Raw genomic sequence first — 18,056 nt, 5'->3', positions numbered from 1 at the left:
CTTAGGTCTTTACTTAGAGAATGGGACCCTAAGGTGACCGCCATTGAAGATGCAAAAGATGTGTCTAAAATGGGATTAGAAGACTTGATAGGATCATTAATCACTTTTGAATGGTTCAAAAAGGAAGAGACACATTAACTAAACATAAAGAAGATATTAAAAAGAAAGAGAAAGGAATAGCTTTCAAAGCAAGAGTTGAAAGTGAAGAGGAGAGTGAAGAGGACATACAAGATGATCTTGCACTCCTCACAAGGAGATTCAAAAAATTACTCAAGTTCAAAAGAGGAGGAAGCACAAGCCAAGGTAGAAATCGTCCTACAACCAAAGAAGAGATGCGTTGCTACAATTGTAGGAAGATTGGGCATATTAGGCTAAATTGTCCACTCAGTCAAAATGATGACAAGAACAAAAAGAAGAAAAGGGTTGGCAAGAAGGCTCTATGTGCGGCTTGGGACGAAGGGAGTGCTTCATTCGGGAACTTGTCAAATGGAAAAGATGAAGATGACCTTTGCTTCATGGGACTAGCCGAAGTGACACAAGACATCTCCATTTTCAAGGTAAATGAACTTGATGATATTGAGCATGGATTTTCAAATGATGAATTGTTAATTGCTTGTGAAAAACTTCATGAAAACTTGGATTTGCAACTTGCCAAAAACAAAACCATGAAAAAATCTTTGCAAGATAAAACTAGAGATTTTGGTTTCTTGAAAAAGGAACTTGATTTGCAAACCAACACAAGTGAAAAATTAATTTTGGAAAACAAAGCCTCGAATGAAGAAATTAATAAGCTAATATTTGAAAACAAGAGTTTGAATGAGGAAAATGAAAAACTTAATTTGAAATGCAAGGAACTAGATCTATCTTTTAGAAAATTCTCATGCGGAAAGAACTAGTTGGATGAGATTCTTGAAAACAAGCTTATCTCTTTAGAAAAAGTTGGTCTTGGATACCAACCCTTTTCCAAAGGAGAAGACTCATTCAAGAATAAGTTTGTAAAGTATTCTTCTCATATGCATGCTAGCTCTAGCTCTAGTTCATTTGTTCTTACTTGTTACTATTGTGGTAGAGTAGGGCACTTAAGATTTGCATGTAATGTTAAGAAATCTAAAACCTCTAATTTTGTTTGGATTAGAAAAGATGAGCTTTATAATGTTGCTAACCTTGAAGGACGCAAGAAAAGGTGGGTACCTAAAGCTTCAACTTGAGTTTTGATTCTTGTAGGTGTGCTTGAAAGGAAAGCCCTCAAAGGACAAATGATTTTTGGATAGTGGGTGCTTAAGGCATATGACGGGAGATGTGACCAAATTTGCCTTCGTCACCATGAGTCATCAAGGAAATGTCACCTTTAGAGATGAAACAAGAAGTAAAATCATCGATGAAGGTACCATTAAGATTAAGGATATTAAAGTACAACATGTTTTGCTTGTTGATGGTCTTTCATTTAATTTGATTAACATTAGTCAACTATGTGATCGTGGTCACAAAGTTCTTTTTGAAAAAGATAGATGTAAGATTTTGAATGCAAAAAGTAATACAATAAATTTTTTTGCATATAGAGATAGTAACATGTACTTATTGGCCTTAGAGGACCTTGAGAATCAAAACATCCAATGTCTCTCCGCCATGGAAGATAACCCTTGGTTATGGCATAGGAGACTTAGTCATGCTCATACGGATGTGATTTCAAGATTATCTTCTAAGAATCTAGTGAGAGCTACCTAAGCTCAAGTATGTTAGAGATAAAGTTTGTAGTGCTTGCATTCATGAAAAATATGCTAAAGACTTTCAAACCCATAAGTGTGATATCTACATCTTGTCCACTACAACTTCTTCACATGGACCTATTTGGTCCCATGAAGACTTGTAGTAGAGGATGAAGTAGGTATGTGTATGTGATTGTTGATGACTACTCTAGGTTTACTTGGTGTTGTTTTTAAGTAGTAAAGATGAAACCTTTAAGAAGTTTGTTAACTTGTGCAAAGGAATTCAAAATGAACAAGGAGTTTTCATAAATGAAATTAGAAGTGATCATGGAACCGAGTTTGAAAACATTAAGTTTGTTACCTTTTGTAATGAAAATAGAATCAAACACAATTTCTCGGCTCCAAGAACTCCCCAAAAAAATGGGGTAGTTGAAAGGAAAAATAGATCATTTATTGAAATGGCTAGAACTATGTTGAATGGGCACATTGTTCTAAGAAACTTTTGGGCGAAAGCCGTTTACACGGCTTGCTATATTTTAAATAGAGTGCTTATTAGACTTCACATTAACAAAACACCTTATGAATTATGGAGTGGAACACCCCATAAAGTTAGCTATTTCAAAGTTTGTGGGTGTAAATGTTTTATTTTAAACATGAAAAATACTTTGCACAAGTTTGATTCAAAATCTGATGAAGGTATCTTCTTAAGCTATTCAACTTGTAGTAAAGCTTATAGGGTTTACAACAAAAGAACTCAAATTGTTGAAGAGTCCGTCCATGTTAGATTTGATGAGTCATTTGAACCTCCTAAAGTCATTGATGAAGATGATGATGATGCCAATCTTCTAGAGCCTCTTAGTCAAGTAGATTCTCTAGTTCAACCTATAGAAAATCTTGATTTAGAAGGCCAACCCATAGAAGAAGTTGAAGTAGAAGATGCACTTAAGCATAGTAGAATCATGTTTAGTCATCCTCCTACACAAATCATAGGTGAAACCTCACAAGGAGTCAAGACAAGGTCTCACTATAGGAATGTTTGTGCCAACATGGCATTTATCTCCCAAATAGAACCCTAGTCCATAAAAGAAGCCGAAAATGATGAAGTTGCTATGCAAGAGGAACTAAACCAATTTGAGAGAAACAAAGTGTGGAGATTAGTTCTTAGTCCTAGTGATCACCCGGTTATTGGGACTAAATGAGTGTTTAGAAACAAACTCGATGAGCATGGAGATATTCAAAGGAATAAAACTAGATTAGTAGCCCAAGGTTACAACCAAGAGGAAGACATCGATTATGATGAGACCTTTCCTCCGGTTGCTAGATTGGAAGCCATAAGAATGCTTCTAGCATTCGCATGCCATAAGAATTTCAAATTATATCAAATGGATGTGAAGAGTGCATTTCTAAATGGGTATATTATGGAGGAAGTTTATGTTGAACAACCTTCCGGTTTTGAAGATTTCAAATACCCTAATCATGTCTATAGGTTGGATAAAGCCTTGTATGGTCTAAAGCAAGCTCCTAGAGCGTGGTATGAGAAGCATAGCTCCTTCCTATTAGATAGTGGCTTTCAAATGGGCAAGGTTGACAAAACCTTGTTCATTAAAAGAAAAGGAAAATATATGCTTATTGTTCAAATTTATTTGGATGATACCATATTTGGAGCTACTAATGATAAGATGTGTGAAGAATTTGCTCGATCCATGCAAAAAGAGTTTGAGATGAGTATGATGGGAGAGCTTACCTATTTCCTAGGATTTCAAATCAAACAATGTAAGAATGAAATTTTCATCAACCAAGAGAAGTACACTAGGGAACTCAAAAAAGAAATTCGGAATGGATAGCTCTCAAACCAAGTCAACTCTCATGAGCACATCCACCAAATTAGAAAATGATGAAGTTGGTAAACCGATTGATGAGAAGAAATTTAGAGGAATGATATGTAGCCTATTATATTTGACCGCTAGTAGGGCGGATATAATGTTTAGTGTGTGCATTTGTGCTAGATTTCAATCGGCTCCTAAAGAGTCCCATTTAAGTGTCGTTAAGAGCATATTCAAGTATCTCAAAGGAACTCCCTCTCTAGGTCTATGGTATGAAAGATCAAATGAATTCAACCTAGTAGGGTACTCGGATGCCGACTTTGCCGGTTGTAGAATAGATAGAAAAAGCACAAGTGACACATGTCAATTCCTAGGTAGGTCTCTTGTGTCTTGGTTTAACAAGAAACAAAACTCCGTAGCCTTGTCTACTACCGAAGCCGAATACATTGCAGCCGGAGCTTGTTGTGCACAAATCCTATTGATGAAGAACACTCTCATGGATTACAATATTGAATTTAACAATGTTCCAATCCATTGTGATAATACAAGTGCAATCAACTTGGCAAAGAATCCAATTCAACATTCTAGAACCAAGCACATAGAGGCAAGGCATCATTTCTTAAGAGATCATTATAAAAAAGGAGATATTTTAATTAAGTATATCCACACCAATGAACAATTGGCGGATATCTTCACAAAACCCCTAAATGATGATAGATTTTGTGACATTAAGAGTGAACTCAACATTTGGAGTTTGGATCAAGTTAAAGAGTTTGAAAAAGAAGCATGAATAGGTGATAATGTTCTCTTTGTATATGCATGTATAAATGTTTCACCTTTGTTTTAATAGTGACTACATGGTTTAAGATGATCCAACCTTAACTCTAAAACTCACTCAATTGGTGCCCATAGCCTAGTTTATTCAAAGGGGGAGTCGGTACCCTCACTTTAATTAAAATACTTAAACCCTTGGCCATGTGCCCTCATCTAAAACCGTTGTTAAGTCATATATGAAATTCATGTTTTGAGCGAGTGATCAAAATGTATTATCTTTATTAGAAATATATATGTATGACCATAAGCTTGAATGTGTATGTGTATTGTCATATATATTTTTCCATTGAGTGTATATCTTTATTGAATATGCTTTTAATTGCAAACATCATTGTGTTAATTACAAAAAAAAAAAGCATTCTCGGAACTCCGAGATTTGTCTCAGAACTCCGAGAAATGACCCAGGAGGCACCTGGAAGGATTCTCGGAACTCCGAGAACAAGGCTAGGTTGTCCCTCGGAACTCCAAGAATCGGGACAGAGAAAAATAAAAAATGTTTTTGGGTGGTCTCGAAACTCCAAGATTTTTTCTCGGAGCTGACCGGTTCATTTTTTCTCACTTCTTCCCTTTTCTTTCTTTTCTTTTCTTTTCTCCTCCTCTCTCACACCACTCAAAACCCTACCTGCTTTAACTTCTTTTCTCCTCAAATCCACTCAAACCCAATTCTCACTCCAAAACCCTCTTTTCTCCATGAAAACCTTAATTTTCCCATCCTAAACCTAGAAATTCACCTCTTTAGTTAAAACCCCATCTTTCTCACCCATTCTTCTTTTTCCTTCTCCTATCTTCCATTCTCTTCACTTCTCTCTTAGTTTTCTTCAATTTAGGGTTGTTTCTCTTCATTTCTTCACTAATCCTAAACCCTAGTTCTTCATCCATGGCTCCTAAAACCAAAAATCTTAACATTGGAGGCTCCTCCCAAGGTGGAGAACACGAACACAACCCTGAGGAAGAAGGCCCTTCACTGAAAAAGGCAAAGGCCAAGGCTCCGGCTGTGGCAGCAGAGGTTGTGCCCAACTCCTTTACTGGGGATAAGGCCAAGAAATTATGGGCGGATATCGGCAATAGGGACATTCTCACAGGTAGATACATCGACTTTGAAGTCCTTGTCCATTTTGAACTTAAAGACCGTTTTGACACCCTGAAATGGACTCCTTTTCTTCACATTAACGACCCCGTTTACCCTCGCCTGGTGCGTCTCTTCTATGCCAATCTCATCATTTCCCCTTCATTCTTCAAAATTAAATCTCGGGTCAAGAAAACCATCATTAAACTCACATATCATCAATTTGCTGAGATTCTTAGGATTAGCCATGAGGGTCCTCCACACTATTTTGGCCGGAAGATTGGACCGATTCACTTCCAGACCTTGATCATGACACTGTCTATGGTAGGATTATCAAGCGCTACAAACCAAATATGCCTATGAAAGCTTCAAACCTCATTCCGATTGGGCGGATGCTTCACAATTTCATGTACAACAATTTCACCCCTCGTGGTGGGATGACTGATGCTCTGAGGCCCTTGGAGGCGTATCTCATCTACTGTGTCCTTAAACGTCGCCAAATCTGTTTACCCTACCTCATTTTTCGATACATGTTTCAGACTCCTGGCCGCTACCGAGCTTCCTTGCCGTATGGCATGATCCTCACCCATGTGTTTCGCCATTTTGGTATCACTCTGGATGGTGAGATGACCATCATTCCCACCGCTCCATTTGATGATCAGACATTTAAACGCATAGCACTTGATCCGGTAGAGGTTGAAATTGTTTCTGATGAAGCCGACTTCGAAGATGATGGAGAAGACGAAGAGGAGGACCAAGGTGCACAGGCACCAGTGGCACAGTAGGATGTTTCTCAGCTTTGCACTCGACAAGATCTGACCCACATGCAGGAGGCCATTGAGCGATCTATGGCTTCGCAGTTCGAGAGGCTGACGACCCACGTGGACACTAAGATATCTACTCACTTCGAGACTCTCACCACCTATATGGATGACCAGTGGACCGCCTATTACCAGTACATCTCCGGTGGACAGTGGGGTCAGCAGCCGGGCAGTTCTTCTTATCAGCCACCGCCTCCTCTAGAGCAGTAGACGGCTTCAGTTCTCTGATAATGATGGACATCTTTTTGAGCAGACTCTTTAGATCATCTTGGATGTATTAAGCTTGTTTCTCTATTGGTTTAGCTCTTTAGGATCTTTTTGGATGGTTGTATGGATCTTTTTGGTTGGATGTTTGTATTTGGGCATATGATGGTTTTAGACCTTAGGACCATATCTATGTAGATGTTGTTGGTGTGTATGTGGCTGTTGCTTGGAGTGTATTTGGATGGTACTTGATGTATTTTGGATGACATTTGGATGTACTTGGGATTATCTTTCCATGTATCCATTTCACTGTGTATATATATATATATATATATATATATATATATATATATATATGGTATGCTCTACCCTTGCGTTCACGGTTCTATCTTCTTAAACTCATACATTATCTCTACTGCATTGCACTTTAATTGTCTCCTTGGTTCCCACATACCCTCTTTCCTTTTGTTCCACCTTTTTGGTGATGAGAAAAGGGGGAGAATATTTGAGCTCTCAAGTCATAATAATATGCATATATTGAGGGAGAGCAAAGCTCCACGCCTATAATTTTGCAATCAATTTCAATTATTGTAATTAATGCTTTAAAAGGTCAATCAAATCAATCTCTTAGGGGGAGCATTATTTGTTCTATTGATCCCTTAAGGGGGAGCTCCTTCCCTAAGGCAAATTGTGTTTGTCATCATTAAAAAGGGGGAGATTGTTAGCCCAAGGGTTCAACAAGTACTCCAATTGACATGTTTTGATGATTAACAAACTCAATTTGTTATAAAAAGATTTTATGTTAACAGAGAGATTTGAGAGTGAAATATTATGTGTTAGCCTCCTTGCCCTAACACACACATATATATTTATTATGAAAAGAATATGAAAAGACTATAATGCCCTTAGGCTACATAAGCTTATTCTAACTCTCCCCCTCAAGCTGGAGTATGAATGTCATACATGCCCAGCTTGTTACATAAATCACTCAATCGAACTCCATTCAACGGCTTGGTAAACATGTCTACAATCTGATCATTCGTTCGAGTGAACTCGGTTTGAATTTGGCCTGTCCGAATCCTGTGACGAATAAAGTGACAATCCACTTCTATATGCTTAGTTCGTTTGTGAAATACCGGATTCATAGCTATGTGAATGGCGACTTGTTGTCACAGTAGAGGGATGCAGGTGAGGAGTATGAGAATCCAATCTCTGACATAAACGACCGTAGCCAAATTAATTCACCGCTTGTGTAAGCCATGGCCCTGTATTCTGCTTCTGCACTTGATCGTGACACAACGTCCTGCTTCTTACTCTTCCAAGATACTAGATTTCCACCTATGAAGGTACAATAGCCATTAGTAGATCGCCGGTCAGCAGGAGATCCGGTCCAGTCTGCATCAGAGTTTCCCTCAATCCTCAAATGGTTATGCTTCCTGAAGAGAAGACCTTTCCCGGGAGCTTTCTTCAGATACTTCACTATCTGAATCACAGCTGACCAATGTGATGTCCGAGGCGCACTCATATACTGGCTAACCACACCAACATATGCAATGTCCGGACGAGTGACTGTGAGATAGATCAACCGTCCTACTAACCGTCTGTATCGACCAGGATCTTCTAGTGGCTCCCCCTGATCAGGTGAAAGCTTGACATCCGGATTCATAGGAGTTTGTGCAGGTTTTGCCCCCAGAAGACCTGTTTCTTCCAAAATCAAGAGAATACTTCCTTTGGGCATTGAATGTGCTACTTCAATGCCTAAGAAGTATCTCAGAGCACCAAAGTCTTTTGTGCTGAATTCATTCTGAAGGAAATCTTTGAGGCGTTGTATTCCTGCTTTGTCATTCCCTGTAATAACAATATCATCAACATATACAACCAGGAGAATCAAACCATCCTTGCTTCGAGAGCTGAACACATAATGGTCTACAACACATTGTTTCATACCAAATCATAGGATGGCCTCACTGAATCTCCCAAACCAAGCACGGGGAGACTGTTTAAGACCATAAATCGCCTTTCTAAGCTTACAAACGGTATGCTGCAACTCCCCCTGAGCAACAAACCCTGGTGGTTGCTCCATATACACCTCCTCCTGCAAATCACCATGGAGGAACGCATTCTTGATATCCAACTGATATAGTGGCCAAAACTGATTCACGGCCAAAGAAATTAATACACGGATGGAAGGAATCTTCGCCACTGGAGAGAATGTCTCAACATAATTAATCCCATAAGTCTGAGTAAAGCGGCAACAAGATGGGCTTTTAACCTCTCAACAGAGCCATCAGGTAGGTATTTGACGGTGAACACCCACTTACATCCGACTACCTGAGCACCAGGAGGAAGGGAAGCCAACTGCCTTGTCTAGTTTTTGGCCAAAGCATCCATCTCAGCCTCCATAGCTGTTCGCCATCCCGAATCAAGTATAGCCTCTTGAGCAGAGCGGGTAATAGAAACCGATGACAAAGATGAAATAAATGCGGTATACGAAGGAGATAATCGAAGCATAACTTACCGCATCAGAAATAGGGTGATGAGTGGTACGAGAACGAGTACGGCTCGTAATGGGGGCATCAAGAGATTCATCAACCTGAGTAGCATCATCAGAGGATGAGGGTAAAGGACCCGCTTGCTGAGAAGAGATGGCAGGGCATGAAGGCTCAACTGAAGTAGTAAAATGCTTGCGAGTATATACCTGGAAGGGACGCTGAACCGGATCCGGTGGCAAACTGGGAACCGGAACCGGCAATGGCAACGGAGGAGGAGATACCAGTAAAGAAGAGGAAGCAGGAAAGTAGGGAGTATCCTAAAAAAAGGAGACATCAGCACTGATAAATTTGCGGCGAAGCTGAGGACTGTAGCATCGATAACCCTTCTGGGTTCGTGAATAACCCAAGAAAACACACTTGATTGCCTTTTGGGGCCAATTCATCAACTCCTGGGGTGAGATCCTGAACAAAGCAAACACACCCAAACACCTTGGGAGATCATGGAAACGGATCCTCAGAAGGGTGTAACACCGAAAAAGGGGACCGATTGCTAAGAACTGAAGATGGTAGACGATTAGCCAGAAAGCAGGCTGTAAGCATAGCGTCAGCCCAAAAGATTTGGGAACATGCATCTGATACAGAATGGTGCGAGCTATATCTACAAGATACCGTATTTCCCGCTCAGCAACACCATTCTATTGTGAAGTGTGGGCACAAGACGACTGATGAATAATTCCACGACTAGAAAGAAACTCCTGAAAACCGTGCCAATCAGAAAAACTCACGGGCATTATCAGTACGTAAACATTTAAGGGAAACATGAGTATTGATTTGTAATTTCAGCATAAAATAAACAAAATGTAGAAAACACCTCAGAACGATCCTTTATTATATAAAGCCAGGTCATCCTGGAAAAATCATCAACAAAAATAACAAAGTACTTCGCACCAAACATAGAAGGAGTACGACATGGACCCCAAACATCAGAATGCACTAACTCAAAAGGAATACTGACACGACTAACAGAACGAGATGGGTAGGAAACACGATGGTGTTTTCCATACTGACAGGACTCACAATGAAAAGGACTAATAACACCAGAAACAACTGAAGAACGCTGCAAACGCTCAGGAGAGGAATGATAGCATCATCCAGGTAGTATAGGGCATCTGTCTCATGCCCCGAACCAATCGTCTTCTCAGTCGCAAGGTCCTGAAAAACACAATAAGACGGAAATAATGTTACTGAACAATTAAGGCGATTAGTAAGCTGACTAACAGAAAGAAGATTGCAGGGAAAAGTAGGAACACAGAGTACAGATGATAAGGATAAGTGGCATGTGGCTGTAACAGTCCTAGTGCCTGAAATAGGACATCGAGTCCTATTGGCCAAGGTGACCATCTTAGTAGGAGCCAAGAAGTAAAGGAACTAAGAAGTTTACTGTTACCTGTCATATGATGAGAGGCACCAGAATCAATAAGCCAGGAAGCGGAGTGGCTGAGGGAGCAAGATGGGTTGCTACCTTCTGTGGCAAGTTGAGCAGCCGGTTGATTCCCTTTCTCCTGTAGGCACAAAAGTGACTCATACTCAGTCGAGAGACGAGCATGGTGTCTGAGGGAGCAGGAGTAGGTGCAGCAGGTGTCTCAGAAGCGAAGTGGGCGGCTCGAGCGGGACGCAGCTCGGGATGGAGATCGTAACAGAAATCAATAGTGTGACCCTCCATGTCACAATGACTGCAATAATGTGAGCCACGACCCCCATAAGTACAGCCTACCCCTGAATCTCGGCCAAAGCCACGGCCCTGTGCGCGACGACTGCGACCACGACCCCTAGCACGAGTGCCCCAAAAGGAACCAGACTGGGCAGCAAAGGTGGACTGGTCACCAACAACAGAGATAGCCGGATCGAGACGTAGAGTGCGTTGAACGCGAGAAAAGATCTCATCCAAAGATGGGAGCGTGCCTAACCCAAGGATCTGCTGCCGAAGAGGGACAAACTCAGGCCCTAAGCCATCCAAAAACCCAGTAGTACGGAGCTCATTCTTCTGTTGAGCCAAGACCTTAAGGTCGGTGGATGGGGGATGATAAATATCAATCTGCTCACAAAGACCAACAAAATCCGAATAGTACTCAGTGACAGTCTTATCTCCACGCGAGATACGAAAGAAGTCACTGTAAACATCAGTAATCTGCGTGAGATTGTTGCTGCCGGAATAGAGTGTCTCAGCACGCAACCAGACTGCCCGTGATGTATCCAGAAATAGCATGTGGCTCGCAATCTTTGGTTCCATACTCTGATGGAGAAGAGACTGAAGCTGAGCATCCTCCTGACTCCACTTATCATACCCAGCATCTTTCGGACCCGGAGAATCTGTCGTGATGAAACGTAACTTGCCCTGACCTCGCAAATAGAGGTGAACAGAACGACTCCAGGCAGGGTAATTAGCGCCATCCGATTTAATGGATGTCATAGAGGTCATCGACACCGGAAATGAACCGGAGGAAGAAGCTGATGGCAAGGCCATAATAAACACCAAAACTCAATGGGATGTGGGTGAAGCAGACCAGACAAGACACACCACAACAATCACAGACACCCACAGAAAAGGGCAGCCAAATATAGACAAGCAAATCACCACGAAAAATAAACAATCAGAAGGAAAACCCACAAACATCCGCCGGAAGGACTCCGAAAAAACAAGCACGAAGCCTCATACTTGTGGAACTACAATGAAACATAGAGACAAAGCTTAAATCATCAAGAAGGAAGCAAAGAAAAATGTAACAAAGCGGAGCCGGGAGAAAAAAGGTGAGAAATGTAACGGGAAGCTTTAGGGCATGAACACCCGACGGCTAGAAGAGAAGAACACTATCCTTATAGGTCAAAGAAGATGGGGAAAGATGTTACAACAGAAGAAGGGAGAACGCGCAGGGGGGCAAACAGGGAAGAGTAGGGTTTCCCAAGGGGGGGCGCGCAGGGGGGCAACCAGGGAAGAGTTGGGTTCGTCCAAGGGGGCAAAACAGGGAAAGTTGGGTTTCAAGGGGGGCGCGCAGGGGAAAGTTGGGTTTCCAGGGGGCAAACAAGGAAAGTTGGGTTTCCAGGGGAGCGTGCAGGGGGGCAAACAGTGAAGAGTTGGGTTTTCCAGGGGGGCAAACAGGGAAAGTTGGGTTTCCCAGGGGGGGCAACCAGTGAAGATGGAGGAAGAAAGAGAAAACAAGAAGAAGAAGAAGAAGAAGAAGTTAGGGCATTGGCATGGGCGTGGGCTTCAATGGAAGAAGAAGTTAAGGCATGGGCATGGGCATAAGCTTCAATGGAGGAAGACAAGAGGTCTTCAATGGAGGTCCCTAGGGCATCGAGAAACCCTAGGGCTCTGATACCATGTTAACAGAGAGATTTGAGAATGAAATATTGTGTGTTAGCCTCCTTGCCCTAACACACACATATATATTTATTATGAAAAGAATATGAAAAGACTATAATGCCCTTAGGCTGTATAAGCTTATTCTAACATGTACTAATGATTTCCATTGGCTAAGTGAATGTGCTCATAGCATTAGCACCTTCAAAATCGCACAACAAATGGTCAAATCATTCAAGCTCAAGATGGAATCAAAGACATGGAGAAGGTATCATCCATACAAAGGCAAGACAAGGTCATTCAAGAATAAGGTTGAATTCAAGCCCAACAAGGATGGAAATCAACTCAAAGGCTCAAGCTAGGCTCAAGCATCAAAGGAGTTGATTGAAGACAAGTCAAAGCCTCTACAAAGTGCCAACAAGATTGAAGACCAAGCTATTTTAGAATGTATATGGTCTATCATGTATAGTCTAGGTCAAACGCACAAAAGGGAGTTAAAACCAACCTAAAATCAAACTTAAATGGCTAGAGAATGATTATGGTGGTGTCCTCACATATTTGGACCCACATGACATTCCATTTAACATGCTTAGATTGAGTTCCAAAAGTCCAAAGAAAATCAGCACTGAAAACTGGAAATCGTGCTGGTTATAGGCTTCTCGGAACTCCGAGAATAATTCTCGGAGCTCCGAGAAAGGTTCCAGGTTCAAAAATTAAACCTGCAACAGTCCACTCGGAGCTCCGAGCACGGATTCCGAGAAGACCGTGGGGGAGTCTAAAAAGGCCATATCTTGACTCCCTCTATATAAATGAACCTTGGGGCCTTTGGGAACTCACTTAATGAGTTAACCTTACATTCTAAGAGCATTCAAAGGCATTAATACTCATTTCCCTCAAGATTTTCACTCTCTCTCTCTCGTACTTTGACCTTAGATTATTCTTGAGAGACCTTAGGCTTTTCATTTGTTCATCTTTTTCTTGTGAGAGTGAGTGTGCTTTACATATAATCAGCCTATCTAGAGGTAACCAAGCTACACCTTCAACTCTTCTTTGTATTTGGCAACAATAGGCGCCGTAGGGGACCCTTAGAGCGCGAAGCTCGGTTTGTACAAGGCATAAGGAACGCCGTATTTAAGTTCCTTGGAGAGGATAGTGGAATCCTCAAGGAGAGCTACTTGAGAAGAGGGGAGTAGGTCTTGGGTTAACACCGAACCACTATAAAAATCCTTGTGTCTACCATCTTGTCTTTTCTCCTCTTCTCTTGTGGTAAGCTTTTTACTCTTGCATTGAATCTTAATTTTAATTTTCTAAACAAACTAAAACTAGTGCAAACCAAAGTTTTTAAATCCTTAAAATTTGATAAGAAACCCAATTCACCCAAGCCCTTCTTGGGTTGCTAAGTGAAATTTCACAGGTAAAGTGCTTGGTACCTGTAATGAGTAACAGAGGAGGTTGAGTAGTGGGCTCTTAATAGGCTTCTAACAAAATTGTTTGGGTACTATAGTTACAGGGGCACTCTTAAGCCTACCTATGTGAGTGTGAAGGTGGTGCCGCCTTCTATGAGACTTGACTAGTCTCTAGAGCACTCATGAAACCGAGATACAGACACAAGGCCAGTTCACGTGTCGGCTGATTAGAATCACCTAAGGAAATGAATTTCTTATGTGTGAAAAGTAACCTGTTAGCTATATAGAATCGCTAGTTTAAAGACACATCTAATATGCCGTTCTTGTCAACTTTGATATTTTCTCACTAAGTGAAGGTTCAAATCATAAGATACCTTTATTTATGCATAAGAGTTCCAAGTATGATAAGATAAGTTTTTTATTTTGAAAATGGCGGGTGATTGTTAGTGTAATTTTCAAAACAAAGTGGGTTTTAAAAGTATTTTATAAACAAAGTGCTTTTGTTTTGTAAAAGTGGCTGCTTTTTGAAAAGAGAGTAAAGTAGCTTTTGAAAGATAGTCCCACATCGGTTAGAGAAAAAGTTGGAGAAGGGTTTAAATAGCTTTTCCCACTTCTCTCTTTTGTTTTAATACACAATGGGCTTTAGTCATTGGGTGGACTCGCGGAACGGTGCAACGCACCGTTCGCACACGCGCGCGGTGTGGGGAATGGGCTATAGGACGCTAGTGGCGCTTTATTGACGCTTTTTTAGTTGCACTTTGCACTTCACACGACGCATCGTCGCAAGGAGCAATTGGAGCCTTAGCTTTTTCCAGATTTGATATGAACCGTTAGATCTTGATCGGGTTGGATCGATCTATGGATGGGCCGAATGGTCCGGTCGGGTATGGCCTTGAGTTTAGGCCAAACGGTCGGCCCAGCGGGCCCAATTTGCTCCAACGGCTAGTGTGGCAGCGGGTGCATTTTGGTTCGTTAGATTGCGTGATAACGGCTAGTGATGATCGGGTGTGATGAGGACCGTTGGATTGTGTCCCAGCTACCTAACGGTCAAAAGTCCAAAGGGTGCGATCCGCACCGTGGATGGTTGATCTAGCGGTTACGGGGTTGAAAGGGTTTTTACACAACCCAACAGTCACTCCAGGATTGATCAGGACGGTAGAACCGCGGATGGGCACGTTCTAACGGCCAGAATCAAACCCGCTATAAAGAGTTGCCCTGTAAGGGTGTGTTTTCAACAGAAAAGACACCGGTAGCTCTATAAAAAGAGCAGAAACATACCATTGCAAATAAAATTCAAAATCCACTTGTGGGACTTGAAATTTGAGAAATTCGAAAGCTACAAACTCTCTTGAAAAGCCTTTCAAATTGCTGTTTACGTTTTTCTTCCAGAAACAAAAATCTAGTTTACTGTTTTCTGTAGAAACAGTAACTAGGGGTCTCAAATACTTGTTTGTTCTAGAGGTGATTCTTGGGTTTGTTTCCGCTTAGTGCAAAGCGTCAACATACATATCAGTGTAGACACCAGGCTTCATTGTATCTTGGAGGCAAATTCGTGATACCCCATGCACACTTACTGGTGGGGGCGAATATTGTCTTAAGGAAAGCGACATCGGGCCTTGAAGCATCTCTACTCTTCTTTATTTCCCACCATCTCCACGGAACTATTTCCAACATTGGTCCCTTTGCTGGGTTTGACCAATTGGGGCGCCCTTGTAGCTGGTTTCTGCTACGACGCCCTTCATTTTATCATTCCTCGGTGCTTATACCTATTTTCACAGTATCTATACCACTCTTTATGTAATTGTTACAACTTAATGCTTCAAGGAAGCCATAAAAATTTCGAATACTTTACTTTTAGTCATGGTTTTAAATTTCAGCTGAAACGTTTCGTTTCGGCCGAACTATTTCGGTTTCGGCCGCGACCGAAACGAAATTTACATGAAGTCGTTTATTTACACCGAGATTCTGAAATTTCGCCGAAATGTCACCAAAATTTCGGTTGAAAATTTGTTTTTAGCCTTCTTTTACAAAATTTCCACCGAAATTTTAAATAGATCCACCGAAATTTTAAAAAAGTCCTTCGAAATGTTATAATTCCCACCCAGTTGTGTGGAACTGGCATGACAAGTGGGTTGCATGGTTATTTCCTTGCCTTCTAAGGGCTGTTCTCTTAAGTATGCCATGCTGTTAGTCAACCTCTTTGAAGTATTCTCAGCAATGATTTTGATGGACTAATGTTACTTAGCTTAATTCTACTTTATAAAATTAGTTGTTAAAGTCATTTGACAAATTTAATTTTATAGGCTATGGCCGTGCTGATAGGAGGAATATTTATTATGGCTGGTCATATAACTGTTGAGCAACTTACAAAATTTATATTATACTCTGAGTGGGTGATCTATTCAACATGGTGGGTGGGAGATAGTTGGTCATCAATAATGCAATCCGTTGGGGCAAGTGAAAAAGTCTTCCAATTGATGGATCTTTTGTCAAGCAAACAATTCTCATTACAAGGTAAGCACATGTTAAGATTTCTTGATTGGGAATGTTTACTACATTTATATATTATGTTCTCTTGGTGGCAACGAACCCTGATCATGTTGCATGTGATTATGATTTGTCCTAAGATGTTTGGATGTTTGTTATAACCAATATATATATATATATATATATATATATATATATATATATATATATATATATACTTTTCTTGATTTTAGATTTTGGAAATTTCATGCCCAACTGCCCCAATACCAAGCAATAGAGGTATGTTGTCTGACAGTTTTTTTGTAAATGGTACACATGTAACCACCGCATTCATATAATTCTTGATGACAAGAAATGAATTCCTAGTTGATAAGTTGGGCATTCCCAGATTGTGGTTCTTGGTGAAGAAGTATTAGCTAGAGAAGAAGAAATTGGGAAGAAGTATAAATATAAAGAGAAGAGAGTGGATATCAAAACAAGGAACCTTCTATTTCCCTTCTCAGACGAGAAGGAAACTATTGTCCGGCGGAAGGACTGGGGTTGTTTGAGGTGCAACTACCTGAACTTCAAATGGCGGAAAATTTGCAGGATTTGTTTTGGTGGAAGGGATGGTAGGTCAGTAGTGACACCTTTGCCTCAAACCAACTCTCGCCGACAGCAAAACCTAGGAGAGGAGAAGGTCTGGCCAGATTCTGGCACTACTCGTATCATCAAGATGAATGGAGTACCAACTGTCCTAGTCTCTAGGCAAGAGATTGATAAGAGACAACATATCCTAAAATCATGCCTAATTGGTCGTCTTGAAAACCCTGGAGTAAGGCTGGAAGATTTATGGACATGGGCGAAAGGGTCTTGGAATCTTCCTATTTTACGAAAACCCTCAGTTCTTGCACCTCAAGAAGTTCTCTTCACGTTTCAAGAGGAGCATATGGTAACCACCCTAAGAAACAGGGGGATAGGGCGCTCGGTGACTATTTATCCTCTCTCACGGAATGGAACCCAAGTTATCAACAAGGTGTTGAAGCTGTGTGGGTTAGATTCACAAGAATCCCCCTCCATGTCTGGGCGACTTCAACGGTGCAAGCCTTGGGTTCGTTATTTAGAACGGTCCTTGAAACAGATATGAAGGGACATCACGAAGACTGTGTCACACCCCCAAACCGAATTCCGGTCAAGGAACATAACAGCACCACATATTCATCGAACCACGAATATGTAAGGCATTCTCACTGAAACCATGCAATAAGCAGAGCTACTAAAAATATAACTAATTAACTATCATTAACTGTCAAAGTAATAAATGCTGAAACTAATTCTCTTTGTCCAACGGACTAAATCAATTAAATCAATTGAAATAACTAGAAGTGCATTTCAACTAAGCTACTGTCTGAATTACTGAAAATAATAAATCTCTGAAATCGGCGCCCTTGCATCCTTACTCGGACAACACCATGTCCTGATGCAAAAACTGTGACTATAAAGTCTAACTGGCACATACGTGCATATGGTAGATCCGAACCAGGAGTCAATACCACACTATGACTATTAACCCTCGTGTATACTAACACAGTCAATATCAATCAAGAACATGCATAACTTGCATAAGAAATCATATCCAATATGTAGAATAACTGTGGCAGAATAAATCTACTCACCTGTGGTACTTGTTTGATTTGTCTCCCACGAACAAGATCTTCAAATTAGTGCGTAGTATCACCTACAGTTCATATTATCCTTTAATTAATGCCTTGGATTAATATTTAGGTATTACGGAACAAATCTGTGTCCCCAAAGCTTATTGGAAAAACCTCCCAAAATCGGCCCTTCATAGTGTGTTCGGGCGTCCGAGCCACCCACTC

The 18,056-nt window shown here is 40.9% G+C and overlaps 1 protein-coding gene across 2 annotated transcripts in view; it reads left to right on the top strand.

Moving 5' to 3' along the window:
• Positions 1-18,056, top strand: part of LOC143889972 (ABC transporter B family member 26, chloroplastic-like) — a 97,101-nt gene that overhangs the window by 56,067 nt on the left and 22,978 nt on the right. The window contains exon 10 of one of the 2 annotated variants that reach the window (XM_077394407.1): positions 16,014-16,224. The exons of the other annotated variant lie outside the window; for it this stretch is intronic. Within the exon in view, the coding sequence (XP_077250522.1) occupies positions 16,014-16,224 (211 nt within the window). The remainder of the gene's footprint in view (positions 1-16,013; positions 16,225-18,056) is intronic. 2 annotated transcript variants of the gene reach the window in all.

The sequence above is a fragment of the Tasmannia lanceolata genome, unplaced genomic scaffold (genome assembly GCF_043159265.1).
Source record: "Tasmannia lanceolata isolate RefF3 unplaced genomic scaffold, GAP_Taslan_0.1 ptg000013l, whole genome shotgun sequence".
Taxonomy (NCBI): Eukaryota; Viridiplantae; Streptophyta; class Magnoliopsida; order Canellales; family Winteraceae; genus Tasmannia; species Tasmannia lanceolata.
The sequence above is the reverse complement of the archived record's forward strand: the minus strand, read 5'-3'. Positions and strand labels throughout refer to the sequence as shown.